At 39.7% G+C, this 21,627-nt stretch overlaps 1 protein-coding gene across 2 annotated transcripts in view; it reads right to left on the bottom strand.

Moving 5' to 3' along the window:
• The window catches only part of HIVEP1 (HIVEP zinc finger 1), a 150,086-nt gene extending 128,806 nt beyond the window's left edge, over window positions 1-21,280 (bottom strand). The window contains exons 1-2 of one of the 2 annotated variants that reach the window (XM_067568340.1): window positions 21,254-21,280; window positions 16,487-16,631 (exon numbers count right to left, since the gene is read on the bottom strand). In XM_067568340.1, the coding sequence (XP_067424441.1) occupies window positions 16,487-16,526 (40 nt within the window). In that variant the 5' untranslated portion in view covers window positions 16,527-16,631; window positions 21,254-21,280. Of the gene's footprint in view, window positions 1-16,486; window positions 16,632-21,253 lie in introns of those variants that run through there. The other variant, XM_067568341.1, reaches the window with a different exon arrangement.
• Window positions 21,281-21,627: the final 347 nt, after the last annotated feature.

Raw genomic sequence — 21,627 nt, 5'->3', positions numbered from 1 at the left:
CAACTAGAGAAGATTCAACAATTCATAGCAATGGCTATGTCTACCCTAGGAAACTTTAGCAAACAATTCCCATTGGTGTTATCACTGTTTCATTTGCACCAGTGGGAGTACCACTATAGACAAGGCTACAGAAGCTTCCACCATTTTTACCACCATGTTAATTAAGCAGCAGCAGATTTAACTGACATGGTAATAAAAAGGTTGGAAAAAAGCTTATCCTTATATACATAAGGGCTCACACTGTTGCTACCACCAGTGCAACTGACATAGTAGTTGCACCAGTGGATTTTTTTTGCTAGAATTCTCTTGTGTGGTCAAGGCCAATGGTAAAACATGTTACCCCTTGTAAAAATGGGAAGCAGGTATTTCAGACAGACTATTAAATTAAGAGTCTACAAAGGTTCAGAAACTTTCCCCTAACTGTGGAAATTAGTGCATATAGGCCTACGTCCAGGAATAGTGACCTAGAGCCCTCAGGCTTATAGCACAAGAGAACTCAGTGAAGCAAACATCACATTGTAAAACTGAGATATGCTGACATCAGGAGAAATATAAAATTGAAATAATAGTTCTCAAAGTAATTACACCAAGTGACAAATATAACAGGCCAATGCTTGCCAGAATCACACAGATATAGGGTCTAAGAGAATTTTTTTCCCCTCCCATGTGTTCCCAGTGTGGATGAACAACTTAACGAAAATGCAGACCTTCTCTTTGAAAGACCAGGTAAAAAAGATTTCTGCCGAGCTGAGCTGGCCTGCTTGATCACATGGGACACATTCAGCCAGTGAGTGATACAGGAGAAATATCATGATTTGCTCTATGACCTATCCTAACAAGCCAGATTCAGACTCAAAATATACCGTAAAGAGCAGCTTGCAAGAATCTAGACAGAACCAAATAATTCACAAACACAAAACACACAAAGCAAATGACACTGGTTCATAGACACAGTTTTGACTCTAACCAGTGCTGATTTAGAGTACCGACTGATGATCTGTTAGGAATATTCCTGGAGTGTCTGCAACTGTCCTCTTGTCAGATCTAGAAGAGAAGTCAATTTGAAGTGACAGACAATTATGTTATCCAGGCAGGATATGAAATGTGATAGCCCTCAATGATGAATACTATTTCCCAGACAGCACCCAGATAAGAATCTTAGTATCTCTTTACAACAGCAACACATGCCCTAGTGTGCCCCATTGTAATATTGTATTGTAATTTTTTTGTTGCACACCTCTTGGTAGAAGAGATTCAACCCTTTCAGCTTGTTGGGAATATATCATCATGACTACCCAGTGACTGACTGTCTTTTTAACCCTGACGATTAGGTTGCAAAGTCAAGCATTCTAAAGTTAATATCAGATTTACTGCTGGCCCATATAACCTTATTTCCACCCCCTTGTATGTATTCATTATAATCCAGTCTTTAAATTACATGATCACATACTATTTTTTTTTCCATAGAACATCGGTCTCATTTAGAGCACAAGACAGATGTCTATGGAGACAGAACAGAATTTGCATGGGTAAGCAGAAACCTGGAATTTCCTAACTTTCAAGTGCTTGACCTTGCAACCTAAGTAACCTTCATTTCACATAGATTTTTCTGTAACTAACATATTCTGTATTTTGAATTTCTTGTTAAAAAGAAAGGGAGATGTTTAGATTATCCCTAAGAAAATGCACGCACAATTATTTCCATCGATGTTATATAAGATGAAAGGGGATAATAATAAAAAAAACAAAAAAGCAAAGAAAACATGTCATTTGACCCAACCAGCATGTTTACTCATCTCTTCCCTTCAATATGTATGACTTACCACTTATATCAGTCAGAGTTAGGTATTTGCAGAAATGGAAAGATAGACCTAACAGGGACATTTTAAACTACAAACTAGCACTTAAATTGATAATGTCATCTTAACATTAATGTATACTAAATCTATAATACACTGTACCTCAGAGGTACTGCCTTGCTCCTACCCCAATTATAAGAATTGGCATTACTATTTTCTAACTTTTTAATACAAATCTTTTACATAAATCTTTAACATAAATCTAATCCACATACACAGAAAAATTCAACTCTTCAGCATGGCTAGAGTTCTGGCCAATTATTTTTTTTTTTGGAGGGGGCGGGGGAGGTCCATCATATGGCTAGGTTTGATCATTACATCAGCATTAGAGCATTCATGCCAGCCAGCTCTCTGCTGAAGGAAACAGGGGCAAATAATTCATATAACTAGCTCTCCTAGCCTGACCTTAAGACCGGACCCTTCTCTCTGGGGATATAATGGTTAAACAGGATCATTCTATCTACAGTACTTAAATGGGCCTCATGGCTGTAATATCTGAGTGTCACACATTTTTTAATGTGCTTCTCAGAACATCTCTATGAGATGGGGTAATGCTATTATCGCCTCTCTACAGACAAGGTAATGGGCAGAAATCGACTAGAGCTAGTTTTTTAAAGGTACTGAGGCATTGTGGCATTCAGACATTGCAATGCCTATCTGATTTAGGAGCCTAGATCTCATTTTGAAAAGGGATTTAGGCACTTAGGAGCCTGCTCTGAAGTGCCTACATCCCTTTTGAAAATGATTTAGGCTCCTAAACCAGTTAGGCATTGCAATGATGAGTGCCTCGATACCTTTAAAAGTTTGGGCGTAACTGACTAGCCCAAGGCCACATAGGAAGTTTGTGGTGCACAAATCCATGTATAAAATGCATATTTTACTAATGAATCTAAAGACATCTTTAAAGAAATAATTTTGCTTCTCCTTTTTACCTAAAGCATCTGGCACTGGCTGCTGTCAGAAGACAGGACACCGGACTGGATGGACCATTGTAAGAGCTTGGGATGCATTCAGCACATTATCAAAATTTAAACTATATCATGGCTGACCCAGCCTATAACCAGAAGCTGTCCAAGAAGTTTCACATACACAGTGAATTCAGAAGCCCAGCAAGAGGCAGTGAAAATACCAATGCACAATTTTCACTTGAAAGATTTGGAGGAAGAATTCCAATATAATTTTCCTCCACTATTCATCACCTTTGGTACTTGAAGGAAGTTTATCTCCACCTTTACAACAAATTCTATGGCATCCTTGTATTTTTAATGTAATATAAGCAGCTATTCAATGCATAAACATTTAAAGACAGAATGCAGATGTAACTAATCAAATATGCCTACAGCCTTCTTTCCATTTAATAGAGGTTCTCCTTAAAAAATGTTGTCTTGGTTACTGTTGCAAAAACTGGGTTTTTAAAGCCTATGAAGAAAAAGCTGATTAGTTCTAGTACTGGCTCAAGAGATATTTACATCAGTGTTTGTGAGAAACAGGATTCAATTTAACATGCAGATACAAGTACATGACTCTGCATCTAGCTTAATCTTTCTGTTAGCTCAGGTAGTAAGAGGCATCATTTTCCTTCTTCATCCCTTTTCTTTAAACCAGAAAGTTTAAGTGTTGATTTGTTTTTAAGCAGTACAGCAGTAATAAGTGGTTACCCCTCTGGAGAACATTCATCATTACATCCCCTTTTTAAGTTCTTATTTTCTGCCAATAAAACATTACCTTATTCAGGATTCACCCTGTATTCAGGGATTTTAAAATACCATTTTATAGTTAATAAGATCTGTAAACTAAAACATTACAAGGCTGCAGAAGACAAAAGTGTTACTAAATTATAACTCATTATCAAACATGCTGCCCAAAGTTTGATTTTTTTTTTTTCCATGTGAACAGAGAATTAAACATCTACAAGTTTTTTAATGTCTGGCCACAATAGCGAGCATCAGAGTGCCTGGTTTCATTCCCTAACAGGTCCTAAAAGTTATCATCATTAACTCAAATATGTGACAGACATGGAGGCTCTAAGGAATGCAGGTCACCCAAATCTAATGGACATGAGTTCTTTTATAAGAGGTCTATTTCTGCAAGTGTCCCAGAGAAAACTTCCAATAGGAGGCTATTCCTCATGAGCCAAAGCTAGCCAGTATTAAACCACAGAGACTGAACATGCAAATTGAAAGCTATTAGAATTAAAATATTTTGCAATAAAAGAACAGTATCACTGTTTTTGCACAACTTTAAAAAAGATGCTTTATTCCTGCACTCACTCATTTTATGCCTACACTTTCAATCAAATCTTAAGAATGTTCATTGTGTATCTATGCAGACATTTTAAATGCTATTATAAATATATTCACTCTTCTTCCTCTGAGTACATTGAGTTTGTAGAGACAGAAAATAATAATCAATTACTTGTTACCACTTTGAGGTGTATTAAATATTTCACTTTTTTTCAGATTTCTGTATAATAATTTATTAGCCACTGTGGTGGTTATTGACTGTGGTCAATCCACAGTCCTATCCTGCCAAATATTTTAAAGTAATGTTATTCATGACTTCCTCTTTTTTTTTTTTTTGGACCATTTCTTTTAATAGATATATTTACTAGGCAAGTTAGGTATTACTTTCTGTGACAAATATAACGATTACTAAAAATGTGAAACATGGAAATAAAGAGGATACACCACAGAGATTTAGTCTGTGCACTACACAGTTCCACGTGCTATAGCAAGTTAAATAGGAAAATCCATAGTGCCTTCTATTAAATACCAATTAGACCAGCAGTGCACTCATTATGCAAGTTGGACGTGGTCATATACAGACACAGATTCTGAACAAGCTAAGCTTTCAAAAAGAGAAGTAGGTATCTACATCTCATGGCCTCTGTGTGCCAGAAGCTGGGAGTGGACAACAAGGGATAGATCACTTGATGATTGCCTGTTTTGTTCATTCCCTCTGAAGCACCTGGCATTGGCCACTGTCAGAAGACAGGATATTGGGCTAGATGGACCATTGGTCTGACCCAATATGGCCGTTCTTATGGAAAAATTTCCAAATGTGAACAGGCTGTAAATTGATACAGTGCTCTCTTCCTAAGTCTGCCAACAATCCACCTTATTCACTATGCTAATCTCGTTGAATATGAATTCTAAAGCCTAATGTTGACACTAATGTCATTGCTGACCATCTTAACAGACAGAATGGGAAAGAGGCAAGCGTAAGGGCTATAGAGGAATGGGAATTGGGAGCTTGTACAGAAAAATCAAAGGAGGAAGAACAGACTCAGACAGGCAAAAGAAACAGAGAGAGGAAGATAGGGAAGAAAAAGAAACAAAGGGAAAAACAGCAGTAGTCCAGAACTGGAACATGCTTTCCTCAAAAAGGGATACAGAAAGGGATACAAAAATACAATACTGAAACAATACTGAAAAAAAATCAAAATTAGAAGTACAGTTACTACATAAAGGCCTTGCTCTCTGTGCAAATCTGCCATTGACATCAGTGAAAGTTCTGGGACCAGAGTCACAAGGCCATTTGTCTACTAGGTGCACACCTATGAGGATACAAGAACCTTAGGACAAACTTCAAATATGGCTATGGAAAAGTCTCCTTATTACTACGAAACTCTTTAATGTAATGAATGTGTAACTGAAAAAGCTTCACATTAAGCCAACTGAAAGAATCACAGACCCAACACACACAAAAATAAATTGCACAGGTTTCCAAACAGATCTTGAAATTTCTGAGCACACTCAGGTACTAGCAACAACTACTAGTCCTCAAAAGAGAAAATATTCAACTTTTAATAGAGAGAGATAGATCCGGATTTAATAGTTAAATAGCAATCATTTAGACAGCAAGTTCTTGGGATCAGGGATTGTCTTTTTGTTCTGTTTGTATGGCGCCTAGCACAATGGTATATGGACAGTATCATGACTAGGGCTCTTAGGTGGTAAAGTAATATAAATAATAATATAATAATAAACATGCTCAAATGTAACCATGATGCTAATCTGAAATATCAGTTTAGAGGAACCTGAATATCTATGGGCCCACATAATCAGCAATAAATTATAATTCAGAAATCTGAGGAAAATGAAATCTATGATGCACTCAGAAAATGGTAATAAATCCTATTATATATCTCCAAGTTACATCACTGCTTTAGGTCATGTCTCGACAACCTTAATCTTCTTAGAGGAAGGAGGCAAGAAAGAATATAGGTGCAGTAGCATTTGAAATGTGTAGATTGACAGGTGATAGATACAATTATTTAAAGGCAGAATATCTGCATACTTTTCTAAAATAAATTTAAGATTTGATTGGCAAAGGCATTACACCAGAGATGATATCTGGTTACAAAGAAAGGAAAAATAAGAAAAGAGCAATACAGATGACTTCTAGTTAAACTAGGTAATGAAGCAGCATCATAGAAAAAAAGGTACCTATTTATACAGAGATTACATCTCCCAGCAGTAATATCTAAGCAATGATTCTATGTAATACTTATGGAAATCTCATATACCTTATTATATAGAAATGACAATGTCTTATTAGAAAGTTATAAAAACACTCTGGTAAGATATTTTAGAGATATCAACCAGCCCAGGTTCTTCTACCTTTTATGCACAAAAGGTGTGATCGTTTTACTGAAGAGGCTGAATATTTTCTCAGAGTAAACAAAACTGTATTAAGTGTTACAACACATGTATTTAACTGTGCTTCTTAATAAGGTGTCTCAGGAATTACAGTAGCATTTTTGGCACATCACATATTCCAATATACTCATTGTATTAACAAAACAAAACCTTTAGGATTTTTAAAAACACTATAAATGTAAGTATCTTTGTTTGATAATCATGGGCCAGAAATTCTCCACCTGTGGAAAATGCTGCAGAAGGGGAAAAAAATTTTAAACTCTGCATTTTGCTGTGAAGACATATACTCCCGGACACTAAGCAGGGCCACCCGTGATGTTGAATAGGTAGAGGCACATCCTAAAAACAACATGCAGGCATAAAATTCATAGAAAGTGACATTGTAAGCACCCTGCTATTTCTGGGCATACAAATCTTTCTTGGCTCTGCATAGTACTTGGCCCCTGTCAAGGGCATCTCTACAGATAAAGGCAAGCATGTGACCTCCCCTCTGGGTTGACAAGGCTCACTGATTAAGACAACAAATCTCAGCATTATCTTATGCTGCTTCCCACACCTTCAAGTTATGCCAGTAATCAAAGGGAACATGCTGTATGGATTGGACATTCCATGACTTTTTCCTCTGGCAGGACCTAACCCACCTATTTCATGTGTGACTGAATATATACATACACATAGTTGCAGCTACCAACAAATAAGCAACGTCATGAGATTGTACCACAGCACTACTTCTTCAAATCCTTTGTCATACGATTTCAGACTATCGGGTCATACTTTTAAACATATAGGGCTCTTTATTTGGGAAAAACTAAAATTCAGCAACTATTTAAACTACAAATCACTTCTTTAAGATTTCTATTCATCCCTTCTAATGGTGATAAAATGATACGTGCGAGTAGCCTGTTAAATCCAGTTTATAGGTTTACTAAATCCAGACATTACTTAGAAATCCAAACTCCAGTGAATTTGGGTCTTGCTGGTCATATTCAGGTAAACAGGCCTCTTGAATTTAACATTTAAAAAAGTAGTTTTCATGATCCTGTGCATCATTATAAAAACATTTATTTTAGTCTGTTACTTACTTTCACAAGGGAATTACTGAGTCAGTCAATTTATACACTGAACAACCTCACTCAAGGAAATTTTAAGAATAATTTTAAGTATATTTACAAGACAAAAAGTATCTCCTGCCCTACTACACAAGAGTTTCCCCACTTCCTCCACAAATGTGTCATAGATTCCAAACATTTGACCAATTCTTATTTTATGAAATGTAAACACTCTGAATGTTACTGTACTTAAGGAATGAAAAAGAGGAAACATACTTTATCCTGCCCAGTTTATCTTCTTCAGTGTTTTAGACTGTAGTTTACTGGTCTGTTGCAGTGCTCTAAATCTTGATATCCATTATTTAGTTACAGTACAGAGATGTCATTTAAAAAATAAAAACAGAAACCAAAAAAACAACCTTGCATAGTCAATACTGAATTAGAAATCCTGCTAACTAATTCACCATCATTTCTACACCAGTAAGTCAAGGAAAAAGCTCTTGGAAAACTTACTACTCTGGAAATTCCCTTCAATGTTTATAAGCACAAATACAACATTTTGCACATTAGGAAATCAAGTTATTTGAACATCAAAAGTCTCAAATGAAGATTACTGTATAGAAGTAATCATAGAAATGTAGGGCTGGAAGGGACATTGAGAAGTCATCAACTACAGCCCCCTGCACTGAGACAGGACCAAGTAAACGTAGACCATCCCTGACAGAAGTTGGTCCATCCTGTTCTTAAATACCTCCAGTGATGGGGATTCCAAACCCCTCTTTGAAAGCCTACACAGAGCTTAACTACCCTTTTAGTTAGAAAACTTTTTCTGGTACCTAAGCTAAGTCTCCCTTGCTGCAGATTAAGCTCATTACTTCTTGTCCTACCTTCAGTGGGCATGAAGAACAACTGATCACAGTATTCTTTACAACAGCCCTAACATATTTGAAGACTCTATCAGGTCCCAATGAGTCTTCTTTTCTCAAGACTAAACATGCCCAGTTTCTTTTTTTAAAACTTTCCTCATAAAAGGTTTTAGAAAAACCTTACCTATCATTTCTGTTGCTCTCCTCTGGACTCTCAATTTTATCCCATATAATAAACCTGTGATTAAAAAAAACAATTCAATCCTACAGCCTTTTGTATAAATGCAACTGTGCTGGAAACACAGTGGGGTGTTGTGATGTGTTCAAAGGGGGATGACAACTTGACCAAAGTGGTTTTAATTTCCCCAGCTATTGTGCAATGTGTTGTGTGTCAGCCAGCAGCTGCTCTCTAACAGAAAGGTGACTGCATTTCATTTGTATTGTATGCATCTGTTTGTGAATGGCAATACATACACGCATGCATGCAAAATGTTTTTGCTTCCTGTTACCTAAAACAGTATTTTGCCTACCATTATTGTGAAAAAAAAACCCCAAACCAATCATTGTGCACTCAGCATAAGTTTTATTTAAATTATGTTTTAAAAGATGATGCATGTCAAGTAGTCATCTTAACTGTTTCTTTCAGCAAGCTGCACATTAAGAAAAAAATGAATGTTATCAAAGACTGAGTTGGCTGTAGACAAGTCCCAAGGTTTTTTTTTTTTTAAATGGCAACTATGTGGTCTTAAGTACCATAGACCCCTTTGCAGGAACAGTGGACTGAACATATACTGAGTCTATACATTTCCTCATCTTCACGTGTCAGTGTCTTCAGATTAAATTACTTTTTTTTTTTTTTTTTTTTTTTGCATTTTTAAAGAAAAATCCACTTGGGAAGTGCTCAGACCACAAATCTTAGCTACTATTCATAAAGATGTTCAAGACTGAGACCCTCATAAAATTCTAAAGAAGTTTCCAAACAGATATTTGCACAACACCCATTTTAGCCTACTGGATAGTTCATTATAAATCCTAATGGCTACAAATTAGTAGTGGCTACTTTACAAAATGCTTTTTTCTGCTGAATGCCAAAGCAATTAGATCATATATGGATTAGTTGCAAAAACAGAAGCTATTTTGAGCACTGCGTGTAAAAAAGCATCTTTATTAAACCAGCAGAAAGACTATTTTCTTTAAACATTCACATAAAAGCTTACTGAACTGTCATAAAATGCAAACCAAAGTTTTCTTGTGCTCAAAGGCTTAACAAACCAAGGGTATGTCTGAACTGCAATAAAATACTTGTGGCTGGGCCATGTCCTCTGACTTGGGCTCTAAAACTGAGTGTAGACATTAGGGCTCAGGCTGGAGCCCGGGCTCTGGGACCCAGTGACGGGGGATGGTCCCAAAACCAGGGTGTAGATGAAGAAATGGAACCAGATGGACAGGGACAGGAGCCCAGTGAGGGGGGCAGAAATATAAACTATAGAGCACACTCCTCTCCAGAACCTGGAGTCTCGGATTCCCACACTCCTCTGCTGACAACAAATAGCTGCAAAGTCCACTGACAAAAGTGTGTCTTATCCCCTTCGAGTGGTTTGTCCACATAGAAGATAACAGCCTACTAGTGCTACCAGTTAATCAATTAACTCGAGTGATAGAAGTCTGTGCTGTAGTTCTAGAGGTCCTAACCCTACTAATGACTCATATGAGGGTCAATGTGGTTCAGTGTGACTTTTTTTTTCCAGTTTGCTTTTTTAAAACCTAGGAAATTACATTACAAAAAATTACATTAAAAGAATGCTAAGATTGCAAAGTCTAGCACTCACAAGTTAGGAAATATCAGAATTAAGGTTGCATATGTGGTTTTTAAATACATGATCAGTTACTACTTTTTCCTACAGAGTTCCTGCCTCATTCAGAGCACAGGATGGACTATGCTGCTCATTGAATCAATAGTTATTAAATATTTCTTTTCATCTTTATCATACATACAGCTCCAGGCCTTGTTTATAGCACACCCTGAACAGAACATAAAATTATTCATTTCCTCATCTGCTTTTCCATGGTCCTGTCACTGTAGTACCTGAGTGCTTCACAAACGTAAATGAATTTATCTTTACAACACCCCTGTGAGGTGAGGTGAGGTGAAGTGGTATTGTTATCTCTATTTTATAGATGGGGAACTGAGGCACCATGATTAAGAGACTGCCCACCAAAAATCAGTCAACACTTTTGACAATTTGAGATATCTAGGACCTGATTTTTCAGAGCATTTTTATAGTTCAAATCATAGCTCCAATTGAACAGCTGTAGTTGTGAGAGCTCAGCACTTTGTCCCAGGTATCTCAGCTTAGTTATTTTAATAAATGAGGAATACACAATTAGTGGCCTATTGTGAAAAGTTTGTTTTAAAGAGATTTGCCCTGCATCACAGAAATTCTGTGGCAGAAGCAGTGAATTCCCTAGGACAGCATTCAATTGTCTTACCATGTGATCATCTTTTCCCTTCCTGCAATCCCCTGCATCATATGACACACAACTTCCAACTTCTGCAACAAATAAGGCAGAGGTCCTACAGACAACAGTCTCCTTCACTACACAACTCTAATTCATTTCATGAGCACCATCCGTCCTGTGCACTGATGAAAAAAATAGTAGGAGATCCCATAATTAAAGACTGTCACAATGCATGTACACAAGGGGGATGAACTAAGGTTTTACTTCTGACATTTCCTAAATTTTCAGTGCATGGCTTCACAATCGTCACTTTCTACTAACAGGTTATTATATACATATATAGTTCATTTTAAAGTAGCTTTTAGAGGATTCACTCAAGATAGGCCTCACTCTGTTAAGTGCAGCATTTACAGATATTTGGGGCAAATACTGTCTCATACTATCTTACAATTTAAATAGGCAAGGCAGACAAAAGCGTAGGCAAAAGTGAAATATCATTATCCCCATGTTACAGATGAGAAACTGAGGCTTAGAGAGATTGAATAATTTGCCCAGGTCTCTGGTAGACCATGAAACTGAACACCAATTTTCTAAGTCTCAAGCCAGTCCCTTAACCACAAGACCATTTTTCTTCCCTAAATCTGTAAAGATTTTTTGAATAGTTTGTATAAAAAAACTACACAAAACAAAGTAGGTGCTGTACAGAAATCCCAACTATAACAGAATCAAGGGACAGTGCTACAATAACGCACAGTCTTCTGGCAAAGCGCAGGACTGGAGGGCAGAAGCCCACAGATCTATTTCTAGCTTTGCCATAGACATACTATGTGACCTTGAACAAGTCATTTATCCTCTCTGTGCCTTGGTTTTCTCTGACCTGAGACAAGTTAATAATATTCCCTTACCTCACAAGTATTCACAGGTACATTGTACAGCTTGAATCATTAACCTTTGTGAGTTACCAACACAACAGTAATGGCACCTCAGCCTGTAAACAAAGCACTATCTATGTAACAGTAACAATAATAAAAAGCAAAACACAGCATTCTTAGGTTTGTTTTTTAAAATGAATAACTACAATTACAGAGTCAGATTTTTTTAAAAGTGTTAGATATTTGATTCAAAACTACCCTTAACTATGATTTGTAAGCATGGCACAGCAGTTGATTTACAAGATATATAGAACTGTGTGTCAAAATACTAGTAAAAAAGATTAACCTGTTAATCTTCAATCTACACTGGCACCTTTCATTATTGAAAAATAGTTTTTAATTTTAATCATACTGAAAAACTCTCTACTTTCATTACTTTACAGAACACTTGTTCAACTCTCTTGAAGTCAGTGGAAGAACTATAACATATCCACCTTTCTAATAAACTTCTGTTCACTGTTTAAGATATGTTCTACTGTAATCTAGTTTCATATTTTCCTCAGATTTCCTTCGCAGACACAAAATGTTAAAAGTCTAACAGGGCTGTTGAACTTTAGAAACAGAACAATCATCTGCTTCAAATGGAAAACATTTGATGGTGAAGGGAAACACAAGCAATAACTAATACGCATACATTTAAAATATAATTTGAAAGATGATGGCCCATATTTTTGGAACCAAATTTTGGAAGCATCTTGTTCTTCCATGTTTGTACAATGTCTAGCTCACTGGTGCCTTGGTCCATAACTCGCACCCTTAGGCACCACCAGAATACAAATAATAAACAGATTTAATTTAAAAACAAAACAAAACCCTCACTAGTCTGACATTCAATAAATATCCAAGAAAGCAAAAGCACACGAGTGTTTTTTTGCTCTCTATCCTCACAGCCATTTGACAACAAATACCAAGTGCAATCAAGCCTGCTAAAAGTGAGAGTCTCTAATGTAATTGCACTTCAGGGAATATATTACTGCTTCTGAGAAATGTTTGTTACATTTGTAGAACAACTGGCTAATCCAGCCTGTCCCATGAAAGTAGAAAGAGTAGCTGCATAGAGGGGTCGTTCACTAGTAATTTGACAAATTTTTCCCTTCATAATTCTGTGGTGTTAAATAATATGCTTACAATATACAAAAGATGAAATGGAAGGAATATGTCAGAAAAATGTGACCTCTTAGATACTTAGGAACTGAAGAATCACACCTAACTATTTTAATCTTTGTGTCTAGCTACTGGAGAAAACAATGTGTTTTCTTCCTTAACATACACTTTAAAAAAAAAAAAAAAAAATTGCTCGTGTTTCTTAATTTGAGGCATGATGTCCCATCAAACTACTCACAAGTCTAGAAAAGTACAGAAAACTTCTGTTTATTAATTGTTCCTCTAGTTTAACCTATAGGTAGTATAGATTGTCATAGCCTTAATCTGGGCATGCCTTTGGACTTTATGTTTGGAACCACTGAATATTTTGGTAGTATAATTATCCTGTCACTCTGAAACCTGGGAACATATAATTTGTCTCAGACTTTAGTCATTCATCACCAGTGCTGGAGTTATCTATCACCTGCAACTTAGCCAGTCAAGTACCTAGGTTTGAAAATATCTTTGAGACCTTTGGCCAAAACAGTTAATATGGCACTAAAATTTTTTCACCACATTAGGATATAGTCAACACAACCATAAAGAAATGAGAAGATTAGTGCTGAGAAACAAAATGATAAAAAGCAGGCATATGCAATGTGTTCTACTGAGACTGGTCAGATTTAACAGATCCATGCTCATTCACCCAACTTTTGGCATAAAAAGCCCTGTGTAAGTATTGTATAATCATGAAAGCAAGTGACCAAGTGACCTAATTCTCACATATTTATTTGTGAAATAATGTCTCCTATGTCCGGTCTTCTTGCTATATTTTTCTTCCCTCTATAAAAATCCAGTTAGTACAGCACTATATTGACTTGGCTATAGAGAGATACTGAAAAGGCAACAAAAAACAACCAACTCAACACCCTTAAAAAGAAAGAAACCTGTGCTTCACCACAAAATGCTTTAGGGACACATCTAGTCTGCAAGTGGGTTGGCAAATGTCTTTACTTAAAACACTGAGTGAAGCTATGACTACACTAGAACTTTTGTCAGTATAACTTATGTCGCTAAGGGAAAAATACCCCCACCTGAGCGACATAAGTTACACCGACAGAAATGCCGGTGTGGACCGAGCCATGATGGTATGACAGCATCACCTGCAGATATAGCTACCGTCACTCATTGGGGGTGGTTTAATTATGTGGAATTATGAGACCTCTCTCCCATCAGCATAGAGTGGCTACACAGCAGATCTTACAGCAGCGCATCTGCATCGATACGGCTGTGCCACTGTAAGCTCTCTAGTGTAGATATAATCTAAATGAAATTCATCTCACCTGAAGAAAAAGTCATAAGGTCTTTCACTGGATATCCTATCTCTGGATTTAATATCAACAGATGCTATTTCATTCTCTCAAACCATACAATAATCAATCAACTTTTTAAACACAATATATTAAAACTATTTAAAACTTTATTCCATGCTATGAAAAGTCTAGTATTAACCCCCCCCCCCCCAAAAAAAAAAAAAAAAAAAAAAGAGATTCGCAAGTTTTTAAAAGGCAACAGAAACGTTCAATTCTTGGTCATGGTTGAAGGAAGTTAAAGCTGTCAGATAGATAGCTTCTTAAGTTCAAGCAGTGTGTATACCACTTGAAATGGGGAAGGGAGAAGTCATGTAGGTCCATTCATTAGTAGTGGGGACAGGTAATAAAACTATTGCTATAGGTGATTTTAAGATTATGACAATCTACCTACTGAACGAAATACATAGTATCCTCTCTTTAGTAGATTTCCTAATCTTATACCATTAATAAATTATACTTTTGCTGAAATTGAAAATATTCATTGAGTTTCACCTTAGGCTGCATAAATTTCTTCTTTTAGCAGGTCTAATCTTTAATTCAACCAATTGCCATACTTATTACATCATACATATATGTTTGAATCATTTAGAAGTTCTACTTATTAGAAGAGACATTGTAAACAGTCTCTAAAATTAAAATATGTAAATATTTCTACTTTATAAAATTCCAGTGAAAACAACTGTTTTTAAGCAGAGATTTCCTGCAATGTTTGCAAATAGTGACAATGCAATACTAACTATGAAAAGCGAAACTGGCTAAACAAAAGTGAAACTGACTTAATTTTCTTCATTATTTAAGCTGAAAGAAATGGAAATACTATAAGTAATGAAAAATAAACTGATTTTTTTTTAATTTCTTCATTTCTATAACCTAAGACGTTGATAAATATATATAATACATGTGAAGGTTATAACCTCTCTAAGCAATTTTAAGTATATGATAAGTCCTAAGGAAAGTGTACAAAAATCATTTTATAAATTTGGTATTACTCTATGCCCAGATTCTAAAGGAATCTTAGCTTCATTTAATGAAAGACTTACTTTATTGCAGAAGACTAGAAACTCTGATGATAACAACTATTACAAGTGGGGTTAATGGCTATTCGAGCAGAGAACCACATAATAAAAAAAGAAATAAAACTTCTGAATGCATTTCTTGCACTCTTCCAAGTTTAATTAAATTATTTTAAATGCATTTACTTAATGAATAAAGAGCTACTCAAAACTTTAAAGAACTAGCCAAGAGGTCATTATTTACTCTTGGAATGGCACTAAATGTATTGAGAGTAGTCATGCAAGTCACTGAAATTAAATTAATGTTATATTTAATTGAAAAATATGACTGTATGGAGGAAAAGAGCAGCTACACCTTTGCACAGAATGCTCTTCCTGAGCTGATTTGCAAAGCCTCTCCTTATTTAGTACCTCCTCAAGATTCCCCTCTTCTGAGATAGCTACAAATAATGTGATTAGGGCCCCAATCTGACAAGATCATATATCTGGGCAGATCTCTGCGCTCACACGGAAACCTGCTAATTTGATGGGACTCTATTTAGGGGAATACCCCACATAGGAACTTGCCACTTTGGGGCCCAAAGTCATCTACTTATTTAACACATTGGATAAATAAATGAAGTAACACCTCATCTATGTGGTGGAACGGACATAAGATAAATGAAGCCGAAGTTGGGGATTGCATAGGAAGAATGAGGATGATAAACGTTGAAGAAAGTTCAGGGGAGGTAATTTAATGCATTTAACCTAAAAGAAAACTACCGAACTGTTAGCTATTACAAGTATTTATCACCCTGATCATTTTAGTTTGTATGTTGCATCCTTTTTCCCACCTCTTGTCTCTCACTATTTTAGACTGTAAACTCTTTGTGGCAAGAAACCATGGTTTCCTCTATGTTTGCTAAGTTCGTAGCCTATGTTGGGTACTTCTGCAATCTGTATAACAGCAACGTGCTATTAATGCACAAAATAAACAAATGACAAAAATAGAAAAAGTGATATCTCCTCACACTTCCCCTCTCCAAATTGTCTGTATTACAATACTCTTAGACATTGCATCTAACACTAGTGTGTAAAATATTTTTTAGACAGAAACTTTGTTTTTTAAGTTACATGTTCCTTTAATTTTCCATTTAAAATTGTTCCCAAGTTTCCTGGAAATTTCACTTTCTTAGGTAGAAGCTTCTTACCTCTCAGATTTCTGGGATGTATCTGTTTTGTTCGAGGCATTTTTCTCTAATCATAGGCCACTTTCTTCTCTCCAAAATGGCAAGAGGAGCAAGCAGGGATAATGCAGCTCCATAAATCTGCCAAAGAAGTCAATTAATCCATGTGCTAAAAAAGAGGAAAAAATGTTTTTTAAGAGAGATGTACAATGTTAATATGAAAACAGATATTTTCTCTTTACCTTTTTTTTTTATCCTAAAGCTGCTACACAAATTAATAAAGCATAGTTAATAATCCTTTGTACCTATATAGGATCTTTCAGTCCAAGAAACTCAAACTTTCTTTTATCTCTATTGTTAGCAAAAAGAGACAAAAATTGTGATCTCCTCCAAGGTTACACAGGATGTCGTTGTTGGACTAAGACATAAAAGATTGCTCTTATCATTTACCAGTTTCTTTTGTAGCTTCCCAAAGACATGGCTTCCAATAATACACTTGTCCCACAAAAAAACTCAATCTCAGGCTTTAAGATGGACAGATCTTCACCCATGGTGAAAAGAGGCAAGCAGAAATATGCCGTACCAGTGATCCTCTCATATATACCTCTCATTCCTTCCTCTCCATGACACTATCCATCTCCAAAACTCCTTCTCCAGGAGCCTGAAGTTGTGACAAAGAAAGGAGGAATTCTGCTGGTGACTTCATTGCAACATGTCTTTATAACATGGAAAATAAAATCAGGCCCAAATCTTGTAACTTTTTGCATGCAAATACTTCTGAACCACGCTGAAGCCAATGAATAGGGCTCTAGAGGGTGCAGCTGTCCATCCACAAAAAAGAAACCGTAACATCAGGGTCTAAGTGTATATGGCCAATATCTGAAATAGATCAAGGTGAATTGACACTCTTCTAACATCCTGCAACTAGGTTTTCCATATATTTGAAGTGACACAATTAAGTATTTTAGTCACAAGATCTAGATTTCCCTCCCCCCACCCCCCGGCCCTCCAAGTTCTACAAAACTTAACACAGAGAAATGGTCTCATGATTTTAAAATTCCATTTAAACAATATTTTGCTTAGATTTAAATCTCCCTGTAGTGTTTACAGCCCTAAAACTACAGCATCCTGCTTGTGTATGAGAACTGGATATTGAAATTGATCCGTATAGTTCCACTATCCAGAATGAAACAGTAACCCATATTTATATGGAGTTAATTTTAAAATGTTGCAATCCATGGTACTAACAATAACACAGATAAGGATTTTTTAATTATTTGACATTGGCCCTTTAATTTGACTAGATAGCAAATGAAACTGTTTGATGGGGAAAGGGGAGATAAAGACCATCATCACACACCTTATCATTGAAGGTGTAACAGAGATATTGTGTTTTGTTTCCAATTCTTTCTTTGTAAAAGGACACCAGAAACATGAAATAATGTAAATCAATAAAAAAGTTTATAAGTTTCAGTTACTATACCTGCCCCTGAAGCCTAGATTGTTTTGAATTTAAAATGACACATTGTCATTAATGTTAAATGTTTTTCTCTTATCTGTTGTGTGAAAGACTCAAAAGAAGGAACTGACTACACAAATGAAAACTGAAAAACAGATTTTTTTTCAGATTTCTTTCAATTACGATGAGTATTATGTAAAAAAAATCCCACACAGATGTGTGATTTTTAAGTTGTTCACCCTGCAAAATATGTTTGATATAATTATGAATAAATTATAAATTAAATTTAGCATTTATCATCAAAATGTTCAAGTTTTGGTGACTGAAGTCAGACAACTACATCAGTAGACAAATTTTTAAAGGGGCTGAGCATCTCTGAACTCTGATGATGATAAACTCGAATGGAAGCTACGGGTGCTCATCTGGCACCTTTGGAAAAAGATATACCACTTCCTTGGATGCTTAACTTCAGACACTTAAGTTTTGAAATTTTGACATATTTTTAAACAGGTCATCTTAGAACATTTCCCAGTGTTTAGCTGCAGCACAAGTGACACGTTAGCTAATATTTACACTTTAAAACTGCATACTTCAGTTATCCACCAGCAATAAGATGGGGGGGGGGGGCGGAGGCAGGAGGGAAAATCGGGGGATAGCCAGGCTACAGGTAAAAAGTCTTTTAAAAGCCAAAAGATATCTGAAATCTTTTTTCCTCCTCAGTTTGAAATAGCTGCCCTAAAAACATGGCCATATCATGATCACCAGCAAAGCAGGTTAGAGGAAAAGGTAAAATAAATAAATAAAAAGAAAGATTAAAACCCCAGAGACAGAGAGAAGCATGAAATGATGAGAAGTGCGAACACAAGTTGTTGCAAAGGGAAAAAACATGAATGAATAAAGAGGGAGGAGCCTGGGAAAACCCCTCTGCAACGCTGCACCGAACAAAGCGCTGGGCTGCACACACATCCACATGCCAGCCAGGGAGAGGGGGGGGGGAAGAGAGTGAATTCAAACCGGTCCGGGAGAAGGAAACAGATGGGAAGGGCGAGAGCGGGATCACCGGGCTGCCTGCCCACTCCCTGCCCCAACCCAGCAGCCCAAGTGCAAAGCCTGCCTAGGGGCGCCCCGCACACAGAGCCCGGCTAGGAAACAAACACACGCGGCTGGGAAAAGGAGTAAAGGCGGGTTTCACACACACCCAACCGCGCAGGGGCTCTTCCCCCGGCGGGGAGATGGGGCTGGGGGAAGACGGCAGCTGGGGCCGGGCCTGCTGGTCCCTCCCTGCCTCCCGCCCGCCCCGATCTCCCTACCGTGGCGCGTCTGGGCGCTGCGGCGGACACGCTGTGTTGTGTCTGCCGCCGCGGCTCGCACGGGGCTCCGACAAGGGGGGAGGAGAGGCGGCGGCGGCTCCCCGGGCGCAGCGGGACCCGCCCCGGACCCCGCTGCCGGCCTGCTCAGCTGCCGCTGCCGATGGCGGCGGCTCCGCTGTACAAGGGGCAGCGGCCGCTGGGAAACACGGCGCCTGCGAGCCTCCTTCTTCCCCGGACAAACATGACCCGAGGCTGGCCCCCGCCTCCGCAGCCGTGCCGCCACCCACAGCCTCCCCACGGCATCGGGGCCGCCCCAGACACCCCCCCGCCCCCGCCTGCCCGCCAAGAGCCCCCCGCACCCACCCAAGCCCCGGTAGGGCGCCCCGGCTGGGCTCTGTCTGTCTGTCTGTCTGACACTAGTCCCGCCCCGCGGCGCGCAAGCAGCAGCAGCAGCGGCGGGAGATGCTCCATGCACGGGGCGGGCTGGGCAGCTCATGCCCCGGGCCGGGGCCGGCGGGCCAGGCTGCGGCGGGGGAGGTGGGACTCGGGAGGCGTCCCTGGGGCCGGGCTGTGGGGAGGGAGGGGAGCGGAGCAGCCGGCGGGCGGGCGGGCCCCGCTGGGGAAGGAGGGGGGTGCGGAAGGCTCAGGCCAGCTGGGCCGAGCCGCTGGCGGCGCAGCCATTGGGGGCTCCCGGGTGGATGCCGCTCCCCGCCCGCCTGGTCACTCACGGGGGCAGCGGCTGGGCAGCGCGAGAGGAGGCGCGCGGCGGCGGCTGCGGCGGCTCCTCCGGCTCTGGGGTGGGGGTGGGGGGTGGGAAGGAGGGAAGGGGGGCGGGGAGGGTGTTTTACCTTCTCTCACTTTCTATTGCAGGAAGCGGCCCGGTCCAGTGACGTCATCGGGTCTCCCGGCCCCGCCCTCTTCCCTGTCTGCAGGGGAGGGGGGAGGGGTCACTGAGGGGGTTTCCTCACAGGCTGGTGGGAAGGGCCAGGCGTGAAACCAGAGACGGGCTGCTGCTCACATTGGTGGCGGGGGGGGGGGGGGGAGTTGGAATTACCCCCCGCCAGCAAGAATTCCCTCTTCCCCCGCCCATCCACGCTGCCCACCCCCCTTCCCCGCCCCGGCCCAGTGACATCCTGCCAGACGGCAGAGCGCCACCCGGGGCCGTGCCAGAGCCCAGGGCAGCCGCCCCGTCAGCTGCCCGTGCAAGCCGGCAGCGCCGTGCCCGCTAACGTCACGGTCACATCATCAAGAGACGGCCCCGCACCACGTGGGGCCACCTCGCAGCTTTGGTGTCAAACACAGCGGCGCCCCCTGAGACTTCACGAAACGGTGCCGGCCTTGTGGTAGCACCGCGCCAGCCCCTCTGACACCAGGCCACCCCGCGTTAGATCCTAGCAGCTGGTGCGGCGTCATCCGAAGCGATAGCACGGCGTGTGACATCGTATTTGATCAAGGGGCAGCACTGGAGACATTTCCAGCCATGAAGCAGTTAATCCCCCACAGCAGCAACACACTGTTGTAGTCTTATTAAAGAGAATGTGTTTTCCATAGTATTCATGAGCAGAAAGCCAGGGCTTGATTTAGAACCGAAAGAAAAGTTATTACAACCCGATTTGCATTCTCTGTCTCACACACACACCAACGTGAGGGGCTGCTGTCACAGTGCAATGCAGTGGGCACGCAGGTGTGTGCGTCGCACTCCCCCCTACAACGGCCCGTCCCTCCAGCACAGACAGAGAAGACACACACTCCCTCGTATGCACATAGCTGGGGCTGCTGCTGAGTGACGCAGAGATCCTGGAGGTTCCTCCCTGCTGCCACGGGCAGGTCACACACGCTGTGTCCTCCTTCCCCTGCGCTCTCTCTCTCTCTGGGTTTTCCCTTCACTAGCAGCTACGCTTAATCCCCTCCTCCTTCCCATTGCAACATACCAATAAAACCTCCACAGACCGAAGACACCCCCCCCCCCCAGCCAACCCTCCCCTATCATTTCCCCCAAAGAGATGAAAAGAAGAAACTCACCCAATGCACAAACTCTTTGTACATTCTTTCCCAGTTAACTTTTAAAATAAAGCGACAAAAGCTGAAACAAGAAAACCTCCACGGCTGGAAGTGGGCGTGAGAGGAAATACTAGGAGGCGGTGCCTAATGCTCTCTGCTGCTGCTCCCCTTTTTTGGCCCTTGCCTAGGGTTTTGCTGTTCTAGCTGTACTGCGCTGATTGGTTTACGACATCAGCTGTTTATATAGATTTTGCATGTGGGTCATCTTGAATGGGGAAGATTTGTGGTGAGGGATTCCTCCTTCTCTTGTTGCAGGGAAGTAAACCAGCTGGCCATCGCTGGTTAAAAACAAAACCCCCAAAACCCTGACTTTTGTTAAAAAGGAGACAGCATTT

Source organism: Emydura macquarii, unplaced genomic scaffold (assembly GCF_026122565.2).
Source record: "Emydura macquarii macquarii isolate MOO-44397 ecotype Brisbane River unplaced genomic scaffold, CSIRO-AGI_Emac_v2 contig_2890, whole genome shotgun sequence".
Lineage (NCBI taxonomy): Eukaryota > Metazoa > Chordata > Testudines > Chelidae > Emydura > Emydura macquarii.
Note: the sequence above shows the minus strand (reverse complement) of the source record. Positions and strands in the feature narration are given on the sequence as shown.